Source organism: Hippocampus guttulatus, chromosome 13 (assembly GCF_054856545.1).
Source record: "Hippocampus guttulatus isolate MCC_2025c chromosome 13, RoL_Hgut_1.0, whole genome shotgun sequence".
NCBI classification, from domain to species: Eukaryota; Metazoa; Chordata; class Actinopteri; order Syngnathiformes; family Syngnathidae; genus Hippocampus; species Hippocampus guttulatus.
Genome location: NC_141273.1, coordinates 16,186,797 through 16,213,900, shown reverse-complemented (window position 1 = coordinate 16,213,900; position 27,104 = coordinate 16,186,797). Strand labels below are relative to the sequence as shown.

At 44.2% G+C, this 27,104-nt stretch overlaps 1 protein-coding gene across 2 annotated transcripts in view; it reads right to left on the bottom strand.

The window, feature by feature from the left end:
• Positions 1-417: 417 nt before the first annotated feature.
• The window catches only part of LOC147196691 (serine/threonine-protein phosphatase 2A regulatory subunit B'' subunit alpha-like), a 43,385-nt gene continuing 16,698 nt past the window's right edge, over positions 418-27,104 (bottom strand). Inside the window, exons 2-13 of one of the 2 annotated variants that reach the window (XM_086127893.1) lie at positions 21,398-24,655; positions 7,747-8,046; positions 7,515-7,618; positions 7,342-7,444; positions 6,759-6,833; positions 5,987-6,230; positions 5,187-5,235; positions 5,012-5,101; positions 4,758-4,933; positions 4,551-4,669; positions 3,581-3,687; positions 418-3,504 (exon numbers count right to left, since the gene is read on the bottom strand). In XM_086127893.1, the coding sequence (XP_085984019.1) occupies positions 3,408-3,504; positions 3,581-3,687; positions 4,551-4,669; positions 4,758-4,933; positions 5,012-5,101; positions 5,187-5,235; positions 5,987-6,230; positions 6,759-6,833; positions 7,342-7,444; positions 7,515-7,618; positions 7,747-8,046; positions 21,398-23,941 (4,008 nt within the window). In that variant the 5' untranslated portion in view covers positions 23,942-24,655 and the 3' untranslated portion in view covers positions 418-3,407. The remainder of the gene's footprint in view (positions 3,505-3,580; positions 3,688-4,550; positions 4,670-4,757; positions 4,934-5,011; positions 5,102-5,186; positions 5,236-5,986; positions 6,231-6,758; positions 6,834-7,341; positions 7,445-7,514; positions 7,619-7,746; positions 8,047-21,397; positions 24,656-27,104) is intronic. The other variant, XM_086127894.1, reaches the window with a different exon arrangement.

The following is a 27,104-nucleotide window of genomic DNA, read 5'->3' as shown; positions in this document are numbered from 1 at the left end:
AAAAGATTTTCAAAAACTTGACTTAACAATCTGTAGTTTGGCAAAAATTAAAAAATGGTAAACCATTTTGTCATGAAAAACAGATATAAAAAATGTCAGCAGATGTTTTTTTTCCAAAAAAAACAACAAATACGATTTTAAAACAATCAAAAAAATCCATAGCAATGTGAAATTATGGAAATAAAGGAGAAAAATCTCTCGGGTGTTAAAAATGATGGTCTTTGTTTTAAGAAAAATAGAACAGTGCAGAAATATTTTAAAAATCTTCAAAATAACACCTAAGATTTCACGCAAAAAAATCGTTAAATTCTGCTGCCCCCCCCCCAAATTGCAGCAATCGAGAAACATCTCACAAAACTTCTGCTGCCATTACTTTTTTTCTCCGCTTCTTTTCATTCAACATTTTGAAAAGTAGTCTTTCATTTGGTAACACTTTTATTTGAACGTTTCAAGCTTCAGACCAAACAGCCGATGCCAGAAAATAAACAGGGAAACAGAATAGAGCAGAAAGAAAGGTTGGCAAGAAACATTCCTGTTGCACAAAACCTGAAGAGAGGAAGCTCGTCCAAAATAAAAACCTGCTCACTTCCTCTCAGCGTAGTTTCAGAATAAAAGTCCCAGCATGGCTTTACACAACTGTGGATGGACAGGCACCCAAGACAATGTGTGTTTGTGTGTTGGGAGTCGTAATGATTGTCAGTTACACACACAAACGCACACACTGAACACAATTGAACCCGAGCCACACAGTGGCACTGCAATTAAAAGCATGTCAAAAAAAAAAAAAAAACCAACCATTTACAATGGCTTCTCGTTACTCTTATTATTACTATAATAATAATATTGATACAGCTCAATAAAAGACACAGCCAGGCACATTTACAGTGGCTATGTAGCTACAAAAAGGGACACACACACTCTCTCTAAACAAATCAATCACACGTCAATTCCTTTTTCTTTGCAACCTAACAAGTTTTTTGTTGTTGTTTTATATTAGCTGCATTGTGTCATGTTGAGCAATGGAACTGTTACAAAAGGCATATGTACACACAGTTGTGGACGTTAAATTGAAACTAGAGTTAACGTACTTGATACTCATTGGACACAGATTTCAGGTCACCTGCACAATATTAAATATATATATTTTTTAAAAGCTGTTTGCGTAATACACCGAGAGCTCTGTCTAATATTTCTGTTAGCTCCATGAAGGCTATGCAGGTGCACCTCATAAAATGTAGTTGCAAAGAAGAGCTTTAAAAAAAAATTAAAATGTTGAAATGTATTTCTTTGGCAACAAACAAAAACAAAAAATATATAAAAGAAACCGCATCTTCGGTGAAAAAAATGCTTATGTGGACAGAGGAACCTCAGAATTTGTAAATGGATCTCTAAGGTCGTGCAAAAATGTTGAGAAAAAAAAGCATGTTTTGGGCAAATTTTCGAGAAAAAAAACTATTGAAAATGAGTGTTTACATCTGTAATATTTTCACGGGAAATCTATGAAGCTTTGAAAAAGTGATTTTTTTTAAAAAACATTTTTTGCTGAAATATTCTGGAATATTGAAAAATTACAAAAGAAAAAAAACAAAACCTCACTAAAGACACCGCATAACCATAGAAACATTTTTATTTAGTTATACACTACTGAAAAATGTTTCCAAAGTCATGCAAAAAAACCGAGGGAAAAATTTAAAGAAAAAAAATGCAAACGAATGCAAGTCTAAAGTTGCACAGGAGTTGTAAAAATTACAAGGAAAACTCTTGGAAGTTCTACTATTTTTTTTTAAATAAATTGATTTTAGAAAAATCTCCCAAAACAAACCCCCAAAAATATTCATGCAAAAACTTTCAGCATTGCATTTTTTTTACGTGACCTGAAACATTTTTTGCTTTAGAGGACAAAAAGCGAAAATCCAAAATCGAAAAACCATGCCAAAAAAATAGAAAAACATTCATTTATACAAAAACCCTTCGCAAAAATAGTCGAAACTTGTGCTAAAATGCTAATTTTAGCTGCAAGATGTTATCTAGCTGCAATCTGTCTCACAGCCAAATCCTTTTCACATCACAAAACAAAGTTTGACAAAACATCGTTTTACACTCGAGTGACACTTGAAATGTTCCTCGAACATTGCTGTACCATTAAAACTTTCCTGATGGCCATATTTGACTATGACTATTTTTTTACATGCCAAAAAAAAATCAGTCAGGAGGTACCACAGTATCATCTCCGATGTTTGCCAGACGCGCAGTGGTTCATTCTTGATGACATCATCAGATAGCGACGCATGAACAGAACAAGACGACCTATACGTGCGTTTGCGTTATTATAAATGTAGCGAAATGCAGTGGGTGGCAAATAGAAGGCAACTCTCCCAGAGAGCTCGACAAGCTCGTCACTTTTTTTTTTGAGCAACGAATGGCAAGTGACTCGATACGCACATAACATAGCTCTAAGAATAGCCTGCCTGGTCAACCTGAAAGGATTTGACGGACTTTTTTTTGGGGGGGGGGGGGGGGGTGATGCTTGTAAGAACATGCAGTGGCCACACGGAGGCGCTTTTCCAAATGTTAAGTAGCATTTTGCAATGTCACGTAATTGGTCCATAAATTCTGATTCATCTACTACGAATGATGTATCTTTGTTGAGTAACGAATGTCAGCAACAGATAGTGACAGGCAGAACATTTAAATGCTCTTCTTCTAGATAGCAGAAGTTTTACTTTATGTTTCTATCAATAGAAAGTAGATGCTGACAAATTCTCCTGTTTGGGGGTTTTGCGCTCTTTTTTGACATTTTCGGTTAGGAAACAGCCAAGCGGCTTGTGTGAGAGAGAGAGGATGTATAGACTTTAAAGATTTAATTTGGGTGGGTGAAAATGTAAAAAACAAAAATATATAATTTTTGTGACGAGATGGTTTGCTATCTTTTTAAGTGACGGATCCCCCCCCCCCCCCCAAAAAAATCTCAAAGCTAGCCCTGCTACAAACTTTTTTTTCAAACAGTTTTTAAAAATTGCAATTTGCCCAACTTCCAGGAATTTTGATTTCAAAATGAGTCAACTGCGTTTGTGTTTCTTTTCCATGTGATGTGATTGTCTTTGCGCATGATAGTCAAAAAGTTTGATCCAACAAATGAACCCCGCCCCCCCACACCCCCTGCCCCAAAATGAAAATCCTCTTCTGTGGAGCTATTTTTAGTGTGCTGTGTTCCTTTAAGAGCTTATCAAACAATTTCTCACTCATCCGCTTTGTTGTGAGATGCACGTCCACGCGTGAACGTGAGTCTATCCTCACCAAAAAAAAAAAAAGGGTGCCTCATCATAAAACGGATGTCCTTATTCTTTTTGATGTCCGTTCCAACTGTGCATCCATCCAACAATTTCGAAAAAGGCAATCCACTTTTTTCAGGCTGTCAGATCTGAGATGACCAGTTTTTCTATCTTATTCCCGATCTCAGCCGGAACCTGGAGATCATCCACGTCATAGTCCTCCTCAAAAGATCTGCAATCACATTTGAGCGCGTTAGCGAGCTGAGCAAACGTTTTGAATGAATGGAAAAGAAGATTCTTGTTGGTACCCTTCGTGTATCTGCTCATTGGCAGTCTCCTCCGCCACCAGTATCTCGTATTCCTCCGAGGCATATTTATCCCAGTCAGACGGCTCGGGACCATCACTGTCGAGGTCCTAGAAGGGCCACACAAGTTTTGACAAGAGAATAGAGTGATCGGATGATTACCGGTAATCACGAGAATAAAATGAGGAAGAGAGAATTGACAGTCCCGTAACTACTGAGCTGGATTGAATCGCCGCGTCCATCCGTCTAGTGTGACACTTCGAACCAAAATGGCTGACTTCCCGTTTCAGGGATGGGTTCTTCAGACTTTTTTGTGGGTCTTCTCTTGATAGACATTCATCCAAATTTTCGTGTTGCCGAGTCAAACGGGCTTCAAACATCCCCAAGCCAAAATGGGCACTTTGAACTAAAATGGCTGACTTCTTGTGTCTTGTGGGACACGGCTATTTTTTTTGTGGGTCTACTCGTGATAGACGTGGCGTGATACACGAAGTTCAAGTTGCCAAGTCAAAGTTAAGATTCTGTATTTTTGAAAGCATCCAAAGTGTGCCACCAAGCTAAGATGGGCACTTAGAACCAAAATGGTTGACTTCCTGAGACTTTTTTTGGGGGTCTACTTATCATTGACAAAAATTAAAACAAATGTAAATGTTAGCAGTCATGAATGACACTGTCATTAACGTTTGCATCCCCCAGTTAGTTGTAAATTTCCAGTGGGATGATGATGCCGGCAAATATTTATATTTATATACTTTTTGTCTTCTACTTTCTCCCTTTCATAATTTTGCTGCTGTAAATTGGGAATTTCTCCACTGTGAGACAAATAAAGGTTTTCTTATCTGCCACTGTGCAGTCAAAGCATTGAAAGGCTTCTACCGGTACTTTTTCTCGGGCACGTGGGGAGGCTTTTGTCATTTCGTGTCCAATTTCCGATACATTTTCAGCACACTTGAGTCCCGTGCTTTGTGCCCACCTTGTGCACGGCAAAGGGGTCTCGCTGTTCGTGGTCCAAATATTTCTCCAGGTTGAAGAACGTGTCGAAGAAGATGTGCGCCAAGCGACATCGCTTCAGGTCACCCAGCGTCATTTTGCCTGAGAGGAAAAAAACAAACAAAAAAATGCCCCGTTGTGTCACGTGAAGCGGGTGCGGCTGAGGAAATGCGCCTTTGCCGGTATCTACCCGGGCTCTCCGGTTTGACCAAGTCGAGCATTTGGCACAGCAAGTCTTGGAAGGGCAGCGGTTCGATGCCCATTCGCTCCATGCGCTCACACTGCTCTTCGTAGAAGTACTCCAACTCGAACATGGACAGGACGCCGTCGCCGTCTACGTCCATGCAGCGGAACCAGTACTCGATGCTGGTGGGGAAAACAGCGAGGGCAAATTACAGCTTTCGGGTGACTTTGCTGCATCCGCACTGGGGTTTGATTTCTCACCTCGTGGGATTTTTCTTGTCCTCTTCAGAGATGAGAAACCAGACAAACTCAGCGTAGCTCATGCGACCTTCCCTCTGCACGGCGTTGCCCCTAGCGACCAATCACACGGCCAGTTTAAAACGGACGATTGCGATCGGGCTCACTCGCGTCCATTTGCGCGTTGAGCTAAGCTTACCGTGTCACGGCGCCCGAGAACAACCTCTCTATGATTCTGTTGGAGGACGCTAAAGGGAGGACAGGGGAAGATGTCGCATGTAAACAAAGGCGGCCATTTTGTTACTGCTGAGTTGGATATGCATGACTTATTAGGCCTCGCCATAGATAATCACATAGGATATAGGTCTGGGGTCTGGCTGGGCTGAAGTCATGGCGGAGATGGTTAAATCAATTGGATGATGGTTAAGACAGGTCAAGAAGGAGAAACGTAACAGGTCAGGTCAAATTTGAGCAAAAGTCAGAAAAAAAATTCACACAAAATCATCAATGTTTTTTTAAAAGAAAAAAAAATCGGGAAACTTAAATTTGTTTAAAAAAAAAAAAAAGGAGTCAAAGAAAAAGTCATGAATCCATTACGAGAAATTGTGCAAAAAGTCAGAAATATTACATCGTGATAAAAGTAGAAAATCTAATTAGTGAGAATTTTTTTTTCTGGAAAATAAAGCTCATTTTTGCCCCCAAGAGTCAGGAAAATAAAATCATATTTTGTTCTATTTTCCCCATTGGAAAATGGGGAAAATAGAACAAAATATTTTCTTTTGTAAAAGAATCTGGTTATAAAAATAGAATAAAAAGGTGAAAAGTCATGAAAAAAAATCAAATTAGCTAAAGCCTTGGGAGAATAATGTACATTTTTGCACGTGATTACTCATGACATCATCATCTTAAAATGTTCCTGTTGCGCAGCTAACAAACGTTTCAAGAAAGAAGCTCTGACGCGCCACCATTTTTCCGGTTCAAATTGTCTGGCGCCCTCACCGTGGTCGTTGTATCGGGCCAGGTCCTTGTGGTCGATGTAGAGGTCGTGGTCGCTGTCCAGCTCCCAGAACTTGCAGTAGATGACGTAGAAGTGCTCGTAGGAGAAGTAGTCGGTGATCTGGTTGATGTCGTCTTCCTCTTCCAGCAGCGCCAGCGTCTGCAGGAAGTTGCTGCGCCGCAGCTCCGTCATGGAAACGCGGCCTGTCCACGAGCGGTTCACCACGTAGAAGATCCGCTGGATGACCTGCCGGGACAGTTGCCAAGGACGATTATGTCCATGCGTGAGTACGAGAAACACTTTAATTCATGTCAATTATTTTCTTTTCTTTTTTATTTCAGGGTACCTGTGTTAAAAAAAAATCTTCATTTTTTAAAAATTATCTTTATTTGAAATTATTTTTTGATTTTGAGAAAAACAAAATGTGCACGATAGTAAATCCATTTGAAAATACGCGCGTGCGCTTGACTGCACGAGGGAAGTTCAAGTTCAACATTGTGACGCTGAGCCACTTCCTGGTTCTTGTAGCATGCGGCTAATGTGTCACGGACAGCAAAATAAAACCGGTGAGCTGGACTCCATGGAAGGAAGTTTCCTAACATGGGCATGGAAAGGGCCACAGAGGACATTGCGGGGGGGTTGCTGCATACAAGGCTGTGCTGGCCATCATTTCCCATGATGGATTTCAAAGCTGCATTTGCACACCGCACACACGTGATGTTATGTTGCAGTTTTTGAAATATAATCTAAAGAGTGTTTTTTTTTTTTAATTACCGTTGTGATGTAGCGGGAATGAAACTCGGGTGCATCCTTCAGAAACGTGAGTCCGGGATGCGTGTCCACGATGTCCTAAAACAAAACGGCAAATAGTTTTGTTGTTACTGGACTAAATGAGGACACAGATGGATTTCACATATTTGATTATGTCATCAAAACACCTATTAGAGAGATTCTTTCGGAGCAGTGTAGGCCTTAACATACAATCAACCAAAATTAATTACCCAAAAATACGTTTTAATGTCAAGATCGGGTCAAATATAGTACATATGATAAATTAAAATGTATACAATAAAATGTATATAAAAAAGCCCCCAAAATAATCATAAGTTAGCCATAAAATTAAATATAAAAAATAATTTTAAATTGTAAAAATCTAAATATATGAAAAAAATGTATCAAATTTAAACAAAAGAAAATGACATCTGATGAAGTCATATTGCAACAATGTAAAGCATTGTAACTAAGATATAAATGTAAAAAATAAAAATAAGAACGTATGCACTCAATTACAATTTGTCGAAAATGCCAATGTATGAAATGAAAATGTAACAAAGAAACGCCGAAGAAAGCAATTGACCTGCAGAAGAGGAATGAAGTCCTCCTGCTCCAGGTATTGACAGCCGGGTTTGGCGAGCAGGTGAATAAACCGCGAGGCGTCGTCGTGGCAACCGCGCAGCAACCTGCAGGAGCGCCCAAGCGTTTTTAACATTTTTCGGACATCAATCCAGACCGACGGCAAATGCAACGTACTTCCTCCAGGTGGCGACAAAGGAGTGAACCGAGACGAATCCCGTTCTTTCGCCGCCGGCCCCGTAGAACATGGCCGCCTTCCAATACAGCGGACACTCGCACACCTGCAGGGAAAACCGCCGTCCAACAAAATCGTTTCCCCCAGTTTTGCAATGTAACTGATTAAAAATGATTTGTTGATTCATCTTGGGCTCCTTTTTTTTTTTTTTTTTAAATCACACAAATCTGTTACCTTAGCGACCTTGCTCATCTCGTAAATATCGGCCTTCTCCTCCTCAAATTCAGCAAAGGCTGCTTCGATGGCGGCGATGGCCGCGTCGTGGTTGGCTGGCTGGCCCGCGGCAGGTAGCCCGCATGGGTAGTAGAACCTGGGAATGTTGATGGCAGGAGGAGGAGGCGGAGACGGGATGATGATCACCGGAGCTGCCGGGGGTGGGCTGGGCGAGCGGTGCGAGGGCGCGTGAGAGACGGCGGACGCCTGAGCTGGCGCCGGTGGTGGCGTGCCGGGTTTCTTCTCCGCTTTGGACTGGACCTGAAGTGAAACGCGGAGGATGATGTCGTGAGAAATTGCAATCGTTGTTCTCGTATCCTATTTTTTTTCCCGCCGTCGTGTACGAGTACATCCAGTAATACGTCAGAACGATACGGTTCCTTTCTATTCCCGGATTATTAGAGATGTTTGAAAGCACTTTTTTTACAGACCGATCCCAAAACGAGTATGCACTCCCGCATCCGTACCAATCGTGATACGGAGTAGCGATAACACTACTACGGTTGAGACATAAACTTTCAATTAGCACAATGACGGATTTTTTTTTTTTTAAATGAACAAAGACCGACTATTCTGGTCACGCCCCCAAAAATATGAATATTTACGCTATATATAGGTGGATAGGCTACATGAACAAAACATTAGGAAACAGGTGGATATTGCACTTTTAATTTATTTGTATTTTTGTTTTGTTTTTAAATCGAAATCGCAATTCCACACGATGTCATGGCAACGATGGTTATCGCTACAAGATTATTAGAAAATCACAATGTCCCATCAATGGTGAGCTATTTTTGAGAACAGGCCCACGGGCTACACACGCGAGCTACCTGGTGGCCGCGGGCACCACGTTGGTGACCCCGGCGCTAATAACCGGGAACATTGGTTGATTTTGTTTTGACATTGAAATCACATCATTGAAAATGTATTCATTTATCGTTAGGATTATCGTCACGTGTTTAGTTGTAGTCAACTCCAACTGGGGTGTCATTACGCAATTTAATGGATGCACAAGAGGAGGACACAATCAAAGTATCAAGGTGCATTCGGGGTACTTTGGTAAAATCGAAAATCCAAATTCCATTTTTATGAATTGTCCAGCCGTGGAAACTTTACTTCTCCGCTTCATACCCCAAAACAACAACACAGGAAGTTGTTAGCATGCGGTGGCCATTTTGCACAGTGCCTGTATTGAGCCTGACAGCTGTCACTGACCCCCCCGCACCCCCCGCCCCCACTTATCCTCTGCATTCATTCTATCACTCTATTTCTGCGCCTCGCGTCTATTAATACCCTGCTGGTATCTGCCTCAGAATAGTTTGTCATTCCCGGCATGTCCGATGTGAGAAAAGCAATACGAATACAACATATTTGATTGATTCGCGCTTTCCGTGCTGCTAACCTTGCGGCGTGCCAATAGCCGCCGCTTGCACAAACTGACCTGCTGCTGCTGCTGCTGCTGTTGCTGAAAAGATTTGAGTCTTTTCTTGAAGCGTGACGGCAAGACAAAGTCACAGCCCCGCGCCAGAAAAGCCAATTCACCCCTCAGGTCGGGGTCCCGGCGCAACGACGTCTCCTTGATCATCATGTTTGGGGGTCTCCGCACGCCAAAACTCCCCCGCCTGCCAATGTCCGGTTCGAGATCCCACAAAAAGATCTCGAAAGTAGCCCAGAACCTTCCCCTCCAGACACTGTGATGGTAATCCAGCATGCAAGGTTCCTGCGCAAGAAGACCACCCGAGCATGATCCACTATCCGGGGGCTAGCAAACCCTACGGTGTCCCCCCCGCTCACGCAGTCTCTCTAGAGCCTGCCGCTCCACAAGCTGGGCTCGGAACCAAGCGCACTGAGAAACATGAGCCTTACCGGAGTCGGTCAACACGGATTTACACAGTTTACCGGTGGAGAAGGGGCGGGGGTGGCGTTTTACACCCCCCCCCCCCCTCCACATTCAGCAAAGGGCGCTTGCTTGTGAGTGGGCGGGGCAATCAAGGAGGAACTATTTCCAAAGAGGTAATTTTGGGACGGCGTGATGAATCAGCGATTGACGCTTCGGTAGAGTTCCAGGAAGTTTGTCACCTGGTCCTGAAATTTTAACATACCCTGTGTTGGACTGGCGCCTCACTCATCATGATGAGCATTTTTATGGATTTACTATAAAGACATTTTTTGAAAATACAACACTGTACTGGAAATATTTACAAAAACTGTCATAGATAGAAAGTAATTCTAAATGCATATAGACCATATCTATATTGAGATGAATGTCTTATTTAACAATATATGTCTTTTTTAAGGTGGACTACAGTAAATATTCTCTAGTACGGACTCGTGTTTGCGCTGTCCAATTTGTCCTGATAACAGAAATTCCTCATTTGGGAGATGAGCATGGTACACGTCCTTTACGAACCTGCAAGTATGTTGACAAAATGCACGTGTAACAACACAATCAATAAAATACAAAAATATACTGTCCAAAAACTGTTTATATAACAAAAACTGCAATACAGGTGTATCCAAAAAAAATCACAACAGTAAAATACGTACAGTATTTTAATGTTTATTTTTTTCTGTCTTGGGAAAAAAATATGTATTTTGGATTGTTTTGTTGGATGCATTCTTTGGTTTATGACAATGTTTGCCTGCGTGTCATACAGTTTTCTTGCTAGTTGCAAGTAACTGTCCCGTTGATCACCGATGTCTGGTCATTCTTGTGCAAACTGAAGGATTTTTGTTGCCATTTGCATTGCTTCCTTGCTGGATGGTGGCTTGTCATCAGGATTGAATCGATGGCTTGTTTTTTTTAAAGTTTCGTAAATTTGCGTCTTTCCGACTCCAAGTGTCTGCTGGATCTTTTTAACTTTGTGTCCAGCCTCGCTCAAACGGATGCATTTCACTCGCTCCGCTCCAGTCGTTAACAGTTCTTCTACGTTTCGATGCGATGATCTACACGACGTAAGTGAATAAAGTTAAAATCTTTCGCAATTACAGTAAAACGCACGCCAATAAAAAATCGCTTACACGTCTTCGTTTCGAATCTGATGAATGAAAACGGCGAAGCGAACACGTTTCTTCGGTCGAGTCGAGTGGGTGCTGCTTTTAAGCTAGTGCCGCGTTCTACACGACGTAAGTGAATAAAGTTAAAATCATTCACAATTACAGTAAAACGCACGGCAATAAAAACTCACTTGCACGTCGTCGTTTAGAATCTGATGATCGAAAAACTCGAAGTGAAAACTTGTTTCAGCGTTGTCTTTTCCGTCGCATCGGGTGGGCGTTGCGTGTATTTAAGCTCCCGCGGCATTACACCTCCATCCGGGTTACGGGTAGTGGAATTTTCCGCTTACGCAACTTCCGATAACACGTAATATCGTAGTCAAAATGTTAATGCATAGGTTTTTAATCCGGGTGAAGGATATTCCTTTCCATAGAATTCCGGGGATGGGAATATTTACTGTATAGAGTCGACACGAGACTTCCAACAGAGTAAAAATGAACACCTCTCTGACCATGATTACTTTTGTAAAGACACGTCTTTTTTTTTTTTGTTTCTTGAACTTAGATGCCACGAGATTTTGCAGGAGTACCTAATAAAGTGGCCATTGTTTGGCCAAACTGTTGCAAATGTCTTCAAGGCAGCCGTTTGCACATTCCATAAGGGAAGAAAGCTTCTCGCAATCTGCTCCTGGAATAAACACCTTTTTTCCCCCCTTTTTTTCTTTGCGTTTTCCTCAAATGGTGTCAGTGGGGAATATGGCGCCCTCTAGTGGTCGTAATTATCACCTACAATTACAAAGCAATAACTCTATCCAGCTTTTGTTGTCCCGAAAAACTCAGTCTTTGTTTGTTAGCATTATTATTATTATTATTTGTTTTTTAATACTTCATATGTGCTAGTGACTTTTCCATATCCTGTTCATAACTCGGCTGTGTGCACCCCTGCTGAATTCTTTGGATCAACTCCACTCTGTACTGGAGCCAAAGTCGCATACCGATTCCACACACACACCAGGACACGCACACAAACACACTTTTCCTGATGTGCTGAAGAGGAAACATTAATCACTGTATCTTGTGACGATCAACAAACGAGCGCCATGCAAAGAGGATGTTACGTCGACTCGTTTGTTATTAAAACGTGCCTGTTGGGATTGCTGCGCACGTTACTCTACTGACATTATAATAAATATGCCGAACAGTGTTTTCTTTAACCAATACAATGTGGCAAGGCCCCAACACATTACTGTAATTCATAGAATAATTTTTTTATGAATTCACTTTTACCAATTATAACAGTCAACCAAATACACATTGTACTATCTAGTATATAATCACGATTCAGATTCCCCCCCCATGGTTTTTCCCCATCTGCGACCAAACAATTTTTTTCCCCAAGCATTAACAGAGAGAAAGACGAGAAGCCATGCTAATTGCTAAGCGGCTAACATTATCGCAAAAGACTATAATTAACTCATTCAGTACCAGCCAATTCTGGACCAAGTCTGAAAAGACGTTTAAAAACGTCTTTGGGACTGAATGAGTTAAGTGCTTGGGTGATCCGAGTACACTTTTCCGAGGTCGCAAAATAGCAGGCTATTACATTATAAGTACATGGAGAGAAAATTACACAAAATAATGCTACACATTTAGCCAAACGAGATAGCGTCCGTACATTCGACGGTAGGAGTGGTTAAAACAGAACAAGATGCTTATTGTCTCGTTCGCGCAACGCTAATATAAAACTAGTCAACTCATAAGCTAGCAAAAAGAGTCCAAAAAAAAGGAAAAAAAAGTAGAGGTATTTGGAAAGTTTCTTGATAACGGGAAAAAGGTCCAGTGTCCAATGCTCTAAGCCCACTCTGCACAAGTTGAGGCAAGTGGCTCTCGATTTTGCGTTCTGGTGAGTTATATAATTTCACGCACTTTAGATTTGTTTTGTGGTGCCTTGTTACATTAAAAAAAAAAAAACTGGCTGTAAGTTTCTTATTTCAACAAACCAACCCCGTTTTATGTGTTTCTCCTACTATACGCGGACTTTATTTTGGTCTGCGGTCTCTGCTGCATGTTTAAGCGTTAACATCGGGACCGTTTTAAAGCGCCGTTGTCTTTGTTATGGTGTTGCAGCCACTAGGAAAGGTACATAAAAATACACAGTTGATAGTTTGATAGTAAGACGGCGAGATAACTCGATAGCTATTATAACGGGGGGTCATAAATAATGTCATTGTTGTTTTCTATAAACAAAGGGGGAAAACAATCCATTCAGAAATCATGTTTTGTGAACCGGTCGTGGGTCACAGAAGGACAAGTGAACCAGGAGAGGGGAATAAAGACAACTGGTGTGCCTTTTGGAGTGCGCTTCCCCTTTTCCCGCCGCGCTACGGCAACAGGCAAGTCAGTCCAATGAAGGCATGATGGGAAGATAAGTGGTTCGAAGAGGGGGCCTGGGGGGGTTCCAGCTGTCCCGCAGCGCCAACTGTGACGGTGAATGCGTGCACGCCACTTCCCAGGAACGACGTCTCGCGGAGAATAGCGTGTACAAAGCGACTTCCTCAAACACCTGCTAGGAGCAACTCTTGCCAGCGGCTGTTTGCAAAATGATCCGCATACACATCGCATCTCCATTGCATGTTTATTTCGGCTTGGGGTGCTAGGCAGATTGCAGGCACGGTACGCTCAGTCAATGACAAAGTTTCTTTTTTGGACCACCTTTAGAAAAATCTGCAGCATTGGTCATTGCCAGAATCATTTTTCATAGGTTTGTCTCAAGTCAGCTATTTTGCTACAACTCTAGCGGCCTTTGAACGTTCTTAGAAATTCTCACCCTGAGAATGACTTCCCATACCAAAATGAAATTTAGTTGCCGTTTCTTTCACAAATAAAACAAACTGACTTAACAACATGAAATTTGGTAGTCATGTTAAGTCATAAAGCAGATTCACAAAAAGGTCTCAAGAACACATGCCCAAAAAGACACAGGAAGTTAGGAATTTTGATTCTAAATACCCGTTTTTATGTTCTTAGAAAACCAGCCCCCAAAGCCAGTTTGAAATTAGCAACATGAAATTTAGATGCCGTGCCTATCATGATGAAACCCACAAAAAAGCCTAGAAGGCATGCCTGGAAACACACGGGAAGTCTGCCATATTGGTACAAATGTCCACTTTAGGGTCATTTCATGCACCAATATGAACTTTGTAGCTCCCGAAGCCCGTTTCTCTCAACAACAAGAAATTTAGGAGCAAAAGTTTGTCTGACATGAGTAGACCCACAAAAAAAAAAAAAACGACATCAAGAACCCATGCTCAAAGTGAGACAACCACTTTGTGCCGAAATGTCATTTTCAATTGATTGTATCCTTTAGAATGTTTTTGGCCCCAGACCAGTTTGTTTTAGCAACATGAAATTTAGTAGCCTGGGCTAGCATGAGTAGACCCACAAAAAAAAAAAATCATACAGCAAGTCTGCCATTTTGGTTAAAACATCAATTTTGGCATCATTTTGGTCATTTCTGGGGCTACTTCAAAGACGGACATGTCAGAGATTTTGCTGCCAAATTCCAAACACGTATTATACAAGACAGATCATCAACGCTACCTCGTGAAAAAAACGAGTCTTAACTTTTCGTAATTTTTGTGTGGTTATTTTGACTATTGGTGAATTTTTAAAGATGCCATTTCAAGACAATGACATTAAGCGCAAAAAAAAACAAAAAAAGGAAGAAGTGATTCAAGGTCAAAATGATTCTGTCTTTGCAGTTATAATGACATCATACAGGTTATGTTTGGCTTTCGAAAGAGCCAGACAGAGCAAAGCTGGACGGCCCATTGGGGAGATGGAGGACAGACTGATAGTTTCTTCAGACGTTGGCGCAAATGGATCAGAAACACGCTCAGGAAATGCTAAAGTCATCAGAGAGATTTGTTGCGGTTGTTGCCTGCGAGTCACCAAGGCAAAGATTTTCCACATCCTGTATTAAAGTCTCGACTTGAACGCTTTAATAAGCCCTCAAAGTTCAACCAAAACTGCTGGTTGGGCCATCATTCCAAATCTAGAGGATTGTTTCTTTCACGCAGTGCAACCTAAACTTGGGAGCTCTGCTTTGTTTTGAGGTCAACTCGAAATATTAGCCGTAAGGAAGAAGCTAATCGCGTGCAGAGTCCAAATGTAGCTGAGCAGCTATCGTTTGAGTCACATGACCGAGCTTCCGACTTCAAAAGCTTGAATCCGAGTTATGGACATGTGAGAACGGTGACAATGTGACGACAACATCTGCGGATGTTACTTGCTGGCAAACATTTGATTTTTCACATGCTCGTTGAACTAACCACCTTGATATATTTGGATGGATTACTCTGAGTTATTTTTACACCAAACACAAATTTTAAAAAAATCTGTTGGGAAGCAGACATTGTCCAACCCCCTCCCCACCAAAAAAAAAAATATATATATATTATTTAAGTACAGCACATATACAAGTCTGAAATTGGATCACATTAACATCAATCGGTTGTTTTCCATCTTGGGATGGCCCAAACAATCCAAACTGAGCTGACTTTCTATCAACAACCACACACTTGGCCATCACAGGGGGGGTAAAGCTTCATTTTCTCAGTTGCTATTTTAAGGTTTAGTGGAAGTGAGTTAACCCTAAAGCCAGGAAAAGAAATGAATGTACTTCACCTGAAGTATTTTATCTGATTTCATGAAGATTTTCCCAAACTGCCTACATATTAGATGGATTATTTTAGGGAGCGCATGATTTAAAAAATAATAATAATAATCCTGTTTTTTTGTTGTTGTTTTTTTAACTGGTGGTTGGTTATTCATGAACTTCCACTCGATGGCGCAAAAGACCAAACTCATAAGCGTTGAAAACCACACTAGAGGGCAGCAGATCCTTCCTTGGGACCGAGGACCTTACTGGTGGCCCTGACAAACTCTGGCCATGGTTTGAAGTTTTCTATTTCAATTTCAAAAGAATAAGGACATGAAAAAAGTGCATCAAAGAATGCAAATGATGAATATTATTACACTTGTTTGAAAAATAAGATTGATGACTAAATATGACAATTCTGACTGAAAAAAGAAACAGTTCTGCGATGCTTATGACAGTGGTTCTCTGTTTCTTTTCTTATTTTTCATCCAGCACCACCTAAAAAGCAGCACCGTAATGACCAACTATAAAATACACTAAAATACATTGCAAAAAAATTAATATACACAGTTTGAACATTGCCACTGTGCTTAAAGACTGGAAAATTTAAAGTACTTGGATAAGGATTCAATTAAAAAATATTGGACACAAAAGTCAAGTTAAACGTGTAGCTAAAGAAATGTTTGAAAAAAAAGAAAGAGGAATTATTCAATGCTAATGACATTTCTGTTGTAATCAACCACAAAGTTAAATACAACAGAACTGTGCTTGGTAAATGTGCTGCACTGGATTAGGAAAAAAAAAAGTTGAAACCACCATGTGGACACTTTGAACATTTAATTCAGTGCTCCTATGGCATACCACTAGAGGGGGCCCACATGCCACCTGTGGTATTTGTAACTTGTTTTTTTTTTAAAAAAATTTTGAGTCTTGTTTTTATGTTAGTGTTTAGTATACATGAATGTGGCTTGCGATTTCATTGACGAGTGAGTCACAAGCGAGACGGGCTGTAACACGGTGGAAAAAGGACAGCCGAATGCAAATCAGCTCAAATATTTTGGCTGTATAACCACAACCTTGCCTGTGGTGCTTCTTCATTGTGGGGGTGGGGGGGATAGTAAAATATTATTGAGCACCACCCCTTTCCCAAAACAGCCTCCCTGCGTGCTCTTCGGAGGGAGTCCCACCGTCCTGCCATCACTGTGGAGTGGGGGAGTCCCGTGGAGCCTCACCCCCGACCTCGGATGCTCCAAAACATGTTTTGCCGGTTGCCATGGTGACACAGCCTCCAGCCGAGTTAAAAGCTTCCAGATGAAAAGGTGACTCGCTTTAAAGAAGAAGAAAAAAAAAAAAGTTTGACGCTAAAGTGGGAACAGTCGTTTGGAGGACGTCCCGGGCTGCAGTGGGAGCGGCGGTCCGGGCGATGATGTCAGCGGCTTAACGGCTCCCAATATGAGCGGAGCGTTCGCTGCCAAGTGCTTCACCTCCACTTTGGATAGCGTGACCCATATTGGAAAAGAGGCAGGAGGTCAAGTTTCCTTTGTCCTTGTGGGTATTTTTTATTTTTTTTTACATCTATATATAGATAGAGGGCGGCCCGGTAGTCCAGTGGTTAGCACGTCGGCTTCACAGTGCAGAGGTACCGGGTTCGATTCCAGCTCCGGCCTCCCTGTGTGGAGTTTGCATGTTCTCCCCGGGCCTGCGTGGGTTTTCTCCGGGTGCTCCGGTTTCCTCCCACATTCCAAAAACATGCGTGGCAGGCTGATTGGATGCTCTAAATTGTCCCTAGGTGTGAGTGTGGGCGTGGATGGTTGTTCGTCTCTGTGTGCCCTGCGATTGGCTGGCAACTGATTCAGGGTGTCCCCCGCCTACTGCCCGGAGACGGCTGGGATAGGCTCCAGCACCCCCCGCGACCCTAGTGAGGATCAAGCGGTTCGGAAAATGGATGGATGGATATAGATAGATTGAAACGGGCTTTCCCGATCTAAGCACTTTTCTTGGACCTTTACTTGCGCATGAAGTCTAAACAAGCGTCTTCCCCCACTTGGCACGCATTCCTGCTGTGACCTTATTTCCTGTAGGAGGAGTGATGTCATTCTCCAGCGAAGCAGAGTCAACAACTGTATAGTGCTGGAAAGCCCCCCCCCCCCCCACCCCCGGAATCTGCGTCGACCCCACCCATTAATATCCTCGCCCCCCCCCCCCCCCACCCTCAACTTGTCCCTCCGCGTGTTTAAAGTGTTTTTGTGCAAATCCTCTCCTCGTGTTCTCTCTGACAGACAGTTATTACCTTCGCATCTGCATACTTTTCCTAAGCTCCCCTTTCATCCCCTTCCCAAGAAATCCTTTGTGCCAAAACGCAGCAGGGCTTCTCTCGGAGCTGTCAACAGTTGACTGGCAGGATAAAACGGACAGGATGGAAAAAGAGAAGCTGGAAAATCGTCAAATGTCTTTCAGCGTCCTATTACTCACACGTATTTGGTATTTCTTATTATTGATTAGCCACAGCATGATCAAGTGTGTTTTGAATGTATTGTATTATCAAATGTATTTATTTGAAAAATTTTCATGTGCAACTTTGCTATTTAGCGATACGGAGTTGTAGTTTATATCATTTGCCGAATAACAGATATTCAAACATTTTTACGCAGTTATGGTCAAAACGATAATCACAATTATTTTGATCAATATTTTAATCACAAGTTTTATAATTATTCATGATGTTAGCTAAACAGTAAGCTGCCCTAAATGACAAGCAAGTGCCTTTGCTTGTTATTTTGGCAGCTTAATGAAGGTTTAACCATGCGTTCGCCCCCTGGTGGTTGGCTGTCTAAAACTAATATCAAATCAAATAAATAAAATAATTATTCATTTATATCCATCCATCTATTTTCTTATCCGCTTTATCCTCACAAATGGTTGCGCGGGGGGTGCTGGAGCCTATCCCAGCCGTCTTCGGGCAGTAGGCAGGGGACACCCTGAACCGGTTGCCAGCCAATCGCAGGGCACACAGAGACGAACAACCATCCATGCTCACATTCACACCTCGGGACAATTTGGAGTGTTCAATCAGCCTGCCGTGCATGTTTTTGGAATGTGGGAGGAAACCGGAGCACCCGGAGAAAACCCACGCCTGCCCCGGGGAGAACATGCAAACTCCACACAGGGAGGCCGAAGCTGGAATTGAAGCCATCAGACTGTCAGCTGAGACTGGAGCTAATCTTACATCACCTTTGCCTGCATTGAAACGCACAGGCGCCACTATATATCCGATCTTGAATCCGGATATATGCCCTCCGTGCATCCATTTCCCAGTACGCTTATCCAATTCAGGGTCACAGCCAACAGGGCCGCACTTAAATCAGCTATGTGAACCACTACGCTGTTAAAAGCCCTCTTCTTCGATTCCCTCCTATAAAGCACGAATGTGAAACGCGGGCACATAGCGACACGGATTTCGACGACTCCGCTTACGATCTCCCGCCGAGATGGGCCGGCCGACGAGCCCGCCTCGAATTTTACGTCGCGTGTGGCTGCCATTTGACAGGTGGAGCTCAGCGCTAAGTGAGGACCACGACACCGCGGCAGGCTCTAGTCCCGTGCGGTTAAAAAGTGGCCTATTAAGTGCACACAGCATTCCGTCTGAGCTTTGTTTGCGGCTCGACAGACACTTTAATGCGCGAGCGGGGCCGAGAGGAATATTCATATAATTCCCACAGTTGCTCTTGGGTGTCAGGGATGCTCGTCATTAAAATCTGGCTGTGACATCCAGTAGCGCAGCTTTGCTTGATCGCATCGCGGTACTAAGGAGAAATTGGATGCTTAAATGCTACAAATTACTTTCATTTAAATGAGTTTTTATACCACAATTTTTTTATGTAATTCTAAATTTCAAGATGATGAACATTTTTTTGGGGGAGGTCGCTCAAAATACGCGTCACAAGCACCGATGTCAAACATCAACATTGAAGGCAACATTCATCACCCCCCCCACCCCACAATCTTCCAAAAATGCCGAGAAGACGGACGCATTTCTGGTCCGCTTTTTCAGCTCGTTGCAGGTAGATCATTTCAAGTTTGTCTTCAATTTCACGGATACAAGGACATCAAAGTGCCTTCGGGTTCGGATTGCGAATGTCATGTGACCAGAAGATACCCGGAAAGCAGGTGAGATGTGACGTTTGCAATGCGAGCCCGAGGGCACGGCGACGTCAGCTGACGTACGCGACGAAATGGCGCAAACCAAATACAAAGCAGAATTATATCATAGTTTCTAGTTTACATTCATGGGGTTACTTACGACATATTATTGCAAAGAAAATGTCTGTCTTGCTTTAAGAATGCACAACGACCTCCTCAAGTAATTTCACTTCTATTCGGCTGAGCCGGGAAAACTATTTTTCATATCTAAAAGCAATGATCTAACCAGAGTGGAGAAAATATAAGCACAGAAAAGCTACAACTCAAATGCGTGTTTTTAATTTTAACGAGAATAGTATACGACAACATGCATGGTAACAAAAGGGGGGGGGGGACTGGGAACCCCCCCCCCCCCCTGCACATTCACACAAGCGCAGGTCCATTTACACTGAGGCGACAGCGAGTCTGTTAGCGGGATGCCATAGTACGCGGGGGGTGGTGGGGGTGACAGATTTAGGTGCCCCCCCCGGCATCCGCCCACTAGGGGGGGGGGGGGGCTAAGCACACAGTTAACACTATCGGTGGTGCCAACAGACAACTGCCCGCGAAGCTGCCGCACCCTCCATCAAGAGCGTCCTATTGGGTCACCCCCCACCCCATCCCCCACACGGCAACAAGGGTTACTCAACGTGCCCAAAATACTGGTAGAGCGCGGGCCAATGGCGGCGATGAAGTGTTGGCTCATTGCAGGCTGACTCCTTGACTGGAGGCGAACGAGGGACACGGGACGCACCCTGGACTGGTCCCTTGCTCAGTCACAGTCACGCCAAAGGACAATCGATTCCAAAGTGTGAGGTAGCATCGGCTTGAGGATTTACATTATCAATATATCCATTTTACATGACATAGTTGAAGTTATTAAATCAATATTTTAGGATTGAAACAAGCTTTTCCAATTGTATTTGTTCAAGAAACAATTCTAAGAGCCCATTTCCAGTATTTCTACAATTGTTTCACAAGTAAAATCCCCAAGCCGAGAGTCCTGGAACGGGTTCGCTTATGATCAGAATGGGAAAGGAATCGGTTTTCTCGAATGACGTGCTCAGGTACTGTTATTGCTGAGTTCTGGCTCTCGGTATCCATGGCAACCTCAAAAATAGGCGCTTTTCAAATCAACAGGACATGAGGCGGCACAGTGCGGTGACCAGGTTTTTTTTTTAAACTAAACAAATAAATAGGAGGGCTTCATTCCCCGCAACCAAGGCACCTCCCCCCCTCCCTCACACTCATTCTGTTGAGTGAGCCAAAGCGCAGACGGGCTGCACGGCCGTTTATGACCGGCATTCATCACAAACTATCAATTACAGTCAACGATCCTGTTGTGCCATAGCCATCACAAAAAAAATCAAATAAAACTAAAGAAAAAAAAAACAAGCCCTGCAGGCTATTTCAACTTGACATGTTTATCAGGCAAATGAAGAACAGCGGCACCGTTGCAAAGATTCTATTCGTAGACATTTGCATGCCCGTGCTATGCAATTGCGGCTCACATTCAGTGAAAATCATTTATAATTATGGGCATGTAATTATTTTTGTAAGATATTTTTCCCCCAAAAAATGATACAAAAATTTAATTTAAGATGATGCCTTTTTCTCCAAAAATATATAACCTTTTATAAGATATAAGATAATGCCTTTTTTTTTTTCAAAAAATACATCTAACTTTGCCTTGAAGATATAGCTGGCTTTTCCCCCGTAAGTTATAACGGATAGAGATGGCAAACCAAGCGAGGAAAACAAAGGAATGGGGCCTACCCTGATCACTTCAGGAGTCTGCTGGATGAGCAGGGTAGAACCCGTGTCTCTCAGAACCCGAATGTCCCTGATGGTAACAGCCAGATCTCTCCCCACTACCACAGATGGACTGGACCTGGCGGGCGGCACTTTGGGGGCAGCGTCATTCCCCAGCTGGGCAGGATGCGCAAGGGAATGCAAGCTGACGGTTGCAGAGGTGGTTTTGGGATGGATCGGAGGGGCTTCGGAAAGGCCGTCTTTCGCTTCCGGCGTCGCGGGAGATGCGGAGGCAGCCTCGGGTGGAGGCAGAAGCGCCGATGTAACCGTGCATACTTCTTCAGCTGCAGTTTTTTGCGGGAGAGCTGCTGTCGCCGAAGGTGTTCGGGCAGAGAGCTTTGGCGGTATGGCCGGAACAGTTACTGCCGGAACGGTTTCCGTTGGACAGGCTGCCGGTGCATTTTGTCCAGTCGAACTCACAACGGGGGTGTCAGGCCTACCAGTGGAGGCCAGTGTGCCTTGAAGGAGTTTCATCACCTCCCGTTCCTTCCCGCTGTTCCTCTCAGAGCTCCCAGCGCTCCCTGCCCCCGAGTCCACCAGTTCCTGGGCAAAACTCTCAATGCTCTCCAAGATTCGCAACAGCAACGCGCCGTCTTCCTGCTCCTCGCCGGCTCCAGCGTTGCGTTTTTCTCCCTGAGGGCCTTTGGAACCAGTGCCGTTCATGGCTAGGTGGCTCGCGGGGGTTGTGACTTGGAACTGGGACATTTTGGGGTGAGTTTGCGCTTCGTTGGACACAATCCCCAGACCGCTGGCACCTCGCTTGCGGGTCTTGACCGGAAGTGGAGGCTCAATATTTCTGTGGTTGCTCATACTCTGAGACAGATTCTCCAGATCCATGAGCAGTTTGTCAATGTCATCGTTCCTGTGCGCGAGAGCGTTGGGGGAAGGTCTCGTCGAGTTGTAGACAATGCCGGTAGAGTTTGGTTGAGAAATATGCACAGATTTACTTGATACGTCTTTGTTCTGGGATGTATTTTGAGTGATCTGTTCAGACATCTTCCCCGTGTCTACATCTTCCTCCTCAATGTACAGCGCCTCCATGGGGGACCCTGGAGGGGTGTGGCTGTACGGAGGGGTCGGGGAAACTCGAAGACGGGACGGAGAGTTTGTCGGAGACCGATTGGAAGGGGAACTCGTAACAGGAGAGGGAGATAGATTGTGATGCGTGACGGATGATGGAGGTTGCAAATGCTGTAGTCCATTGGTGAGGGCTTTGGATGGGGCGCTCTGCACGGATAGGTGAGGAGTGGATGACGCAGAATTAGGAGTCATCTTTGGGTTGGGAGGCGACTGCACCACGTCCTCATAACGAGGAGGCTGCTCACTGCCAAATATCGGTGAAAAGGGCGTTTGTTGGAGCGAGTGGAGACTGTTGACCAGTTCCATCAGATCGCCATGTCCACTCCCGGGCGTGCCCTGTCCACCCTGCCCGCCGTTTCCGAGCCCTTCCAGCTCCAGAGGTAGTCTCTTTAGATACATGCTCAGTCTGGTCATCAAGGCCCGGTACACGCTGTCGGGACTGGCCCCTCCGTCCTGCGGTCCTCCGCCACCCTTGCGTCGGATGCACTGCTTGATGATGTCGGTGCATTTCTTCAGGTCTTCTGAGCATTTGAGCAGGATGTCGAGGCAGGCGCGGATGTCCTCCCCTCCGGCACCCCCGGCAGCTGCCTCTCCCCAAGTTTTCTCCAGCAGACGAGCAATCAGGTTCTCGTCCCCTAGAGTGTTGCGATAAAGGGAGGCCAGAGTGTTCATACTTTGGTCCAGTGACCCGCTGCCGCTTGAACCATTTACTTTCGTAACAACCGACGAGGAGCTGGAACTGCCCTTCTGTTTCGTCTCAAAAAGCGGCGGCGCGTTCTCATCGTTGGGGGCAGCGCCGGTGCTGCTGGTCGTGCCGTTACTGGAGACGTTGGAGCCAAAATGGCCGTAGATAATCTCCAGATCAGTGGAGCGACGGCTGAACGAGTCAGGACGGACCTTGCGGCCTTTCCGGAAGGTGACATGGCTGGAGGAGGAGAGGCGAAGCTTGTCGAAGGAAAACTCTTTGAGCTTCCCGCTGGCCAGATTGATGGCCTCTTCGGTGATGTCTTTGAGGCTACCGTAGGTACCGCAGCTCAGGTTCCCCGTTGACCCTCCGCCAGTGGGGATCTTCTTTCCCCGCCACATGTTGCTCTCTTCCCCAATAAACAAATTGCCATTGCTCCCTGCCCTCTCCAGAGCAGCGCAGTTATAACCCGTGTCAATGGTGCCATTCGTTTTACCGTGGTGAGGAATCTGTTGGGTTGTCATGCACCTGGAGTGTCCGGTCAGGTCGGGGTAGGGCGAGTCCGGTGTGGCCAGCAGCTCGGAGCAGGTGCCGTGATGGGCCACAGAACATTCCAGCCCCTGGGAGAGCGCTCTACACGGGCCCGAACAATAGTGCACAGCGTGAGAGTGGGTGCGCCGGTCCACCACCACGCTGTTGTAGCAGCTCACACTGCTCACCACCACACGGTAGGCTGCTGCCATGGTGACCAATGTCACCAAACTAATCCGTCAGGGCATAGATCATACCGAAAAAAAAAAAAAGAAAATCATAGTCGTATCATCTTCCAGGAAAAATTAAACGTCTTGTCAAAATTTCACAGATGTTGTCACAGATTCTTTCGCACGGAATACTTCAGAAAGTCCCGTTGCAAAGGAGAGACACAAGATCTCAGGGCCTCTTAACAACAGCTGCAAGGTTCTTCCTGCTGGCTCCACGGGCTGCTCCTCCACTTCCTCTCTCGCGGCAGCTCGTTATCCACTAATGACATCCAGGCAGGACGGCGACAAAGGGAACATCCAACTGGGCTATCACCCTTCCCTCCACAGAAGTAGCCCCCAGGGGCCTCATCCGCTGCCGGCAAGGCTTCAGCATGGCTCAGGACTTGGCTCGTCCCTTGTGCGATGAAACGCTGGAAGAAATCCTTTATCTCCTCTTCCCAAGGCAGCTGAGAAGTACTTGCTGACTCTGACGCAGCTGCAGAATAGCAGGGGACCGAGCACAGATGGCCCGCTGCCCTTTTCTCGCTCTCGCTCTCTCGCCCCCCTGTTTGTGTTGCGTCTGGATGTCTGCCGTCACTCTCGTTTTCTCAAGTCTCCCGTCTCCCGGGGCAGGAGATGTGCTTTTCTGACCTGGGGGGGGGGGGGGCGATGTCACCGAGGATTCAGCGGAAGAAAAGGCAAGGAGGGGAGGCGGCGCTAAGGGAATGAAGAAAACAGAAGAGAAAGCACACCGTTAGTGTCTCAATTAGTAGCTGAATGAAAACAGAAACAAAAACTGTGCACATAACGACATACAGTCAAGAGCAGGGGCATAAAGGTCAGGGTCCGACCTTAAAATCTTGGCTTTGAGGTCATGGATAACCAACTTTTAGCTAAACAACCAAATAAAACAACAAGCGACGATGAGTCATGATCTAGTCATCACAGAGCAGTAAAATAAGTCCTGTAGATTAATAGCATATAGAGACGCTACGGTTAAATGTGCCTGAGAAGACAAACCCTCTGTGTCTAAAAATGATTTAACGGTGGGGTAAAAGAAAATCATCTTTTCGGTCTGACGTACTTCAAAATGACATTTATCTTACTCTCGTTCTTGTTTCCCCCTCTTCCCGAGAGTTGCCCTGACTCAGCACATTCCCATGCATAATAAATCAACGTGCGTAACCCATACAGCTGCGGTGGGACTCTTGTTGCTGTTCAAGACACACAAAGAGCAACTTTGTGATATCAAGGAGGAAAATTAGACAACAACAACAAAAAATCACACAAAGTAGATATTTAAAATATAAAACGGCAATCAGCTATCTGGCAGATGCAGTGGCGTAGATTTCCGGAATAGCTTGGCCTCTGCCGCTTGTCGCTAGGCAGAATTCATTGGGGTCTGATGTAATTGCCCAATAGGCCAATAAGGTAAATGAATCACAATTTCACAAATGATTTTACGGAAAATTAGCTTGCTAAAATTAGAAATAAATAACTTGGCACGCCACTGATGCTAGAACAAAGTGAAAGACTGTGGAGTAAAATACTGCAGCATCCAAAGCTAAAGCACAGAAACAGGCTAAGCTAACACACAATCATGATGTTGGAAGAATGAAGTTTTTACTACCTAAGATAGTCCATCCATCCAACCATTTTCATTTCCGCTTTGTCCTTACAAGTGTCGCGGGGGGGGGGGGGGGGGGGGGGTGCTGGAGATTCACTTATTGTGCGATCATCCAATTGTAACATGTATTTATTATATTTTTATGCTTCAGAAAACATTTATGTCAGAATTTTGGGGGGCTTGGAACGGATTAGAGCATTTACATGAAAAACGCATCTCTACTTCCAAAATGTTCAAGTTAACACATTTCTTCCAGAACCAATTAATTTCATAAATACAGGTACCACTGTTCAAGCCATCGTTTGACTCTTTCGGGCGCTAGCTCAATGCTAAATCTAATTAGCGTCAATGTTGCCGTCCCTTTACCCTTGAAGCCGCCGAGTGAGTACAAGTGGTGCAGTAACAACGCGACAGTAATCACAATCACATACTCTTGATCCTCAGTGTAGAGCAACTAATATTAGTGCCGCACAGATGAGCTCAGGGAGGAGTCGAGGCGTTAACTATGATTCCCACAAGTTGGACGTGCCCTGCTGCAATTTGATTGGCTGCTGCAAAGTGGCAAGGACTGCCAAGAAGTCGAGTGGGATATACAAGACATGGAGAATGGGTCACTGAACACCCATTCTCTCCTTATACTGCCACCAGGAGTTGGTGCAGTGTGACAAAATCTGTTCAATGACTTCTATTTAATTCTGTCCTTTCTGTATGTTTTTCTAAAGTACAATGTTATAAAGTGCTACTTTTCCCATGTTAAATTACACATTAAAAGATTTCGGGGGAGTGTGGGGGGTCTGAAAGCTGTCTGTCACAGCTTCTTAGTGCCATACGACTAAAGTGACAAAGTGACGAGGCTCGACTCCCAGGAAACATGTTATTACACTTAAATGACAGTTAATGTTAAAAAGTGAAATGCATGAAAGTCTACTTTGCCTTTTCTTTGCCCTTTTAGCGAGTTCTCCTCTTTGTTGTAAGCACTCCTGAGTGACGGTCCCTCCAGCACAAATCCGCAGCGCCACTGTGGTATCGCCTGTTACCGAAGTACGCACACACAGGTCTCTGGAGAACGGCGGTGTGAATAGCTCCACACCTCATTATGAGCAAGAGGCCCCCGACGGATGACGGCTCGGAGAGACGCACCTAATTTACCCTTTGGGGAAGTGTGGAGGGTAAGGAAAAGGATGTTTTTGTGCCTTTGAACGGGCGGGTGACTCACGGCTTTTCTTTATCCTTAAAAGCCGTATAAGGCGCACCGACAAGCGCGCATGCAACGGAGCGCGAACGGCGCGTGCAAAAAGAAAAAAAAAAAAGGCAGCAATGAAAACATGAATGGAAATGAGTAAGGCTTCAAAACAGCCACATATGCGTAAACTCTCACTGGACTGAGACAGTTTTGGTGAAAGACACAGAAGAGGAGTTTGTTTTGATGAGAGTTGGTTATTTATGTATTTTCATCATCATATCATCCATCCGCTATCCTTAATTCTTGTGAGAATTTTTTTCTGACAAATATACTTATTTTTCTTAATTTTCTTCTTA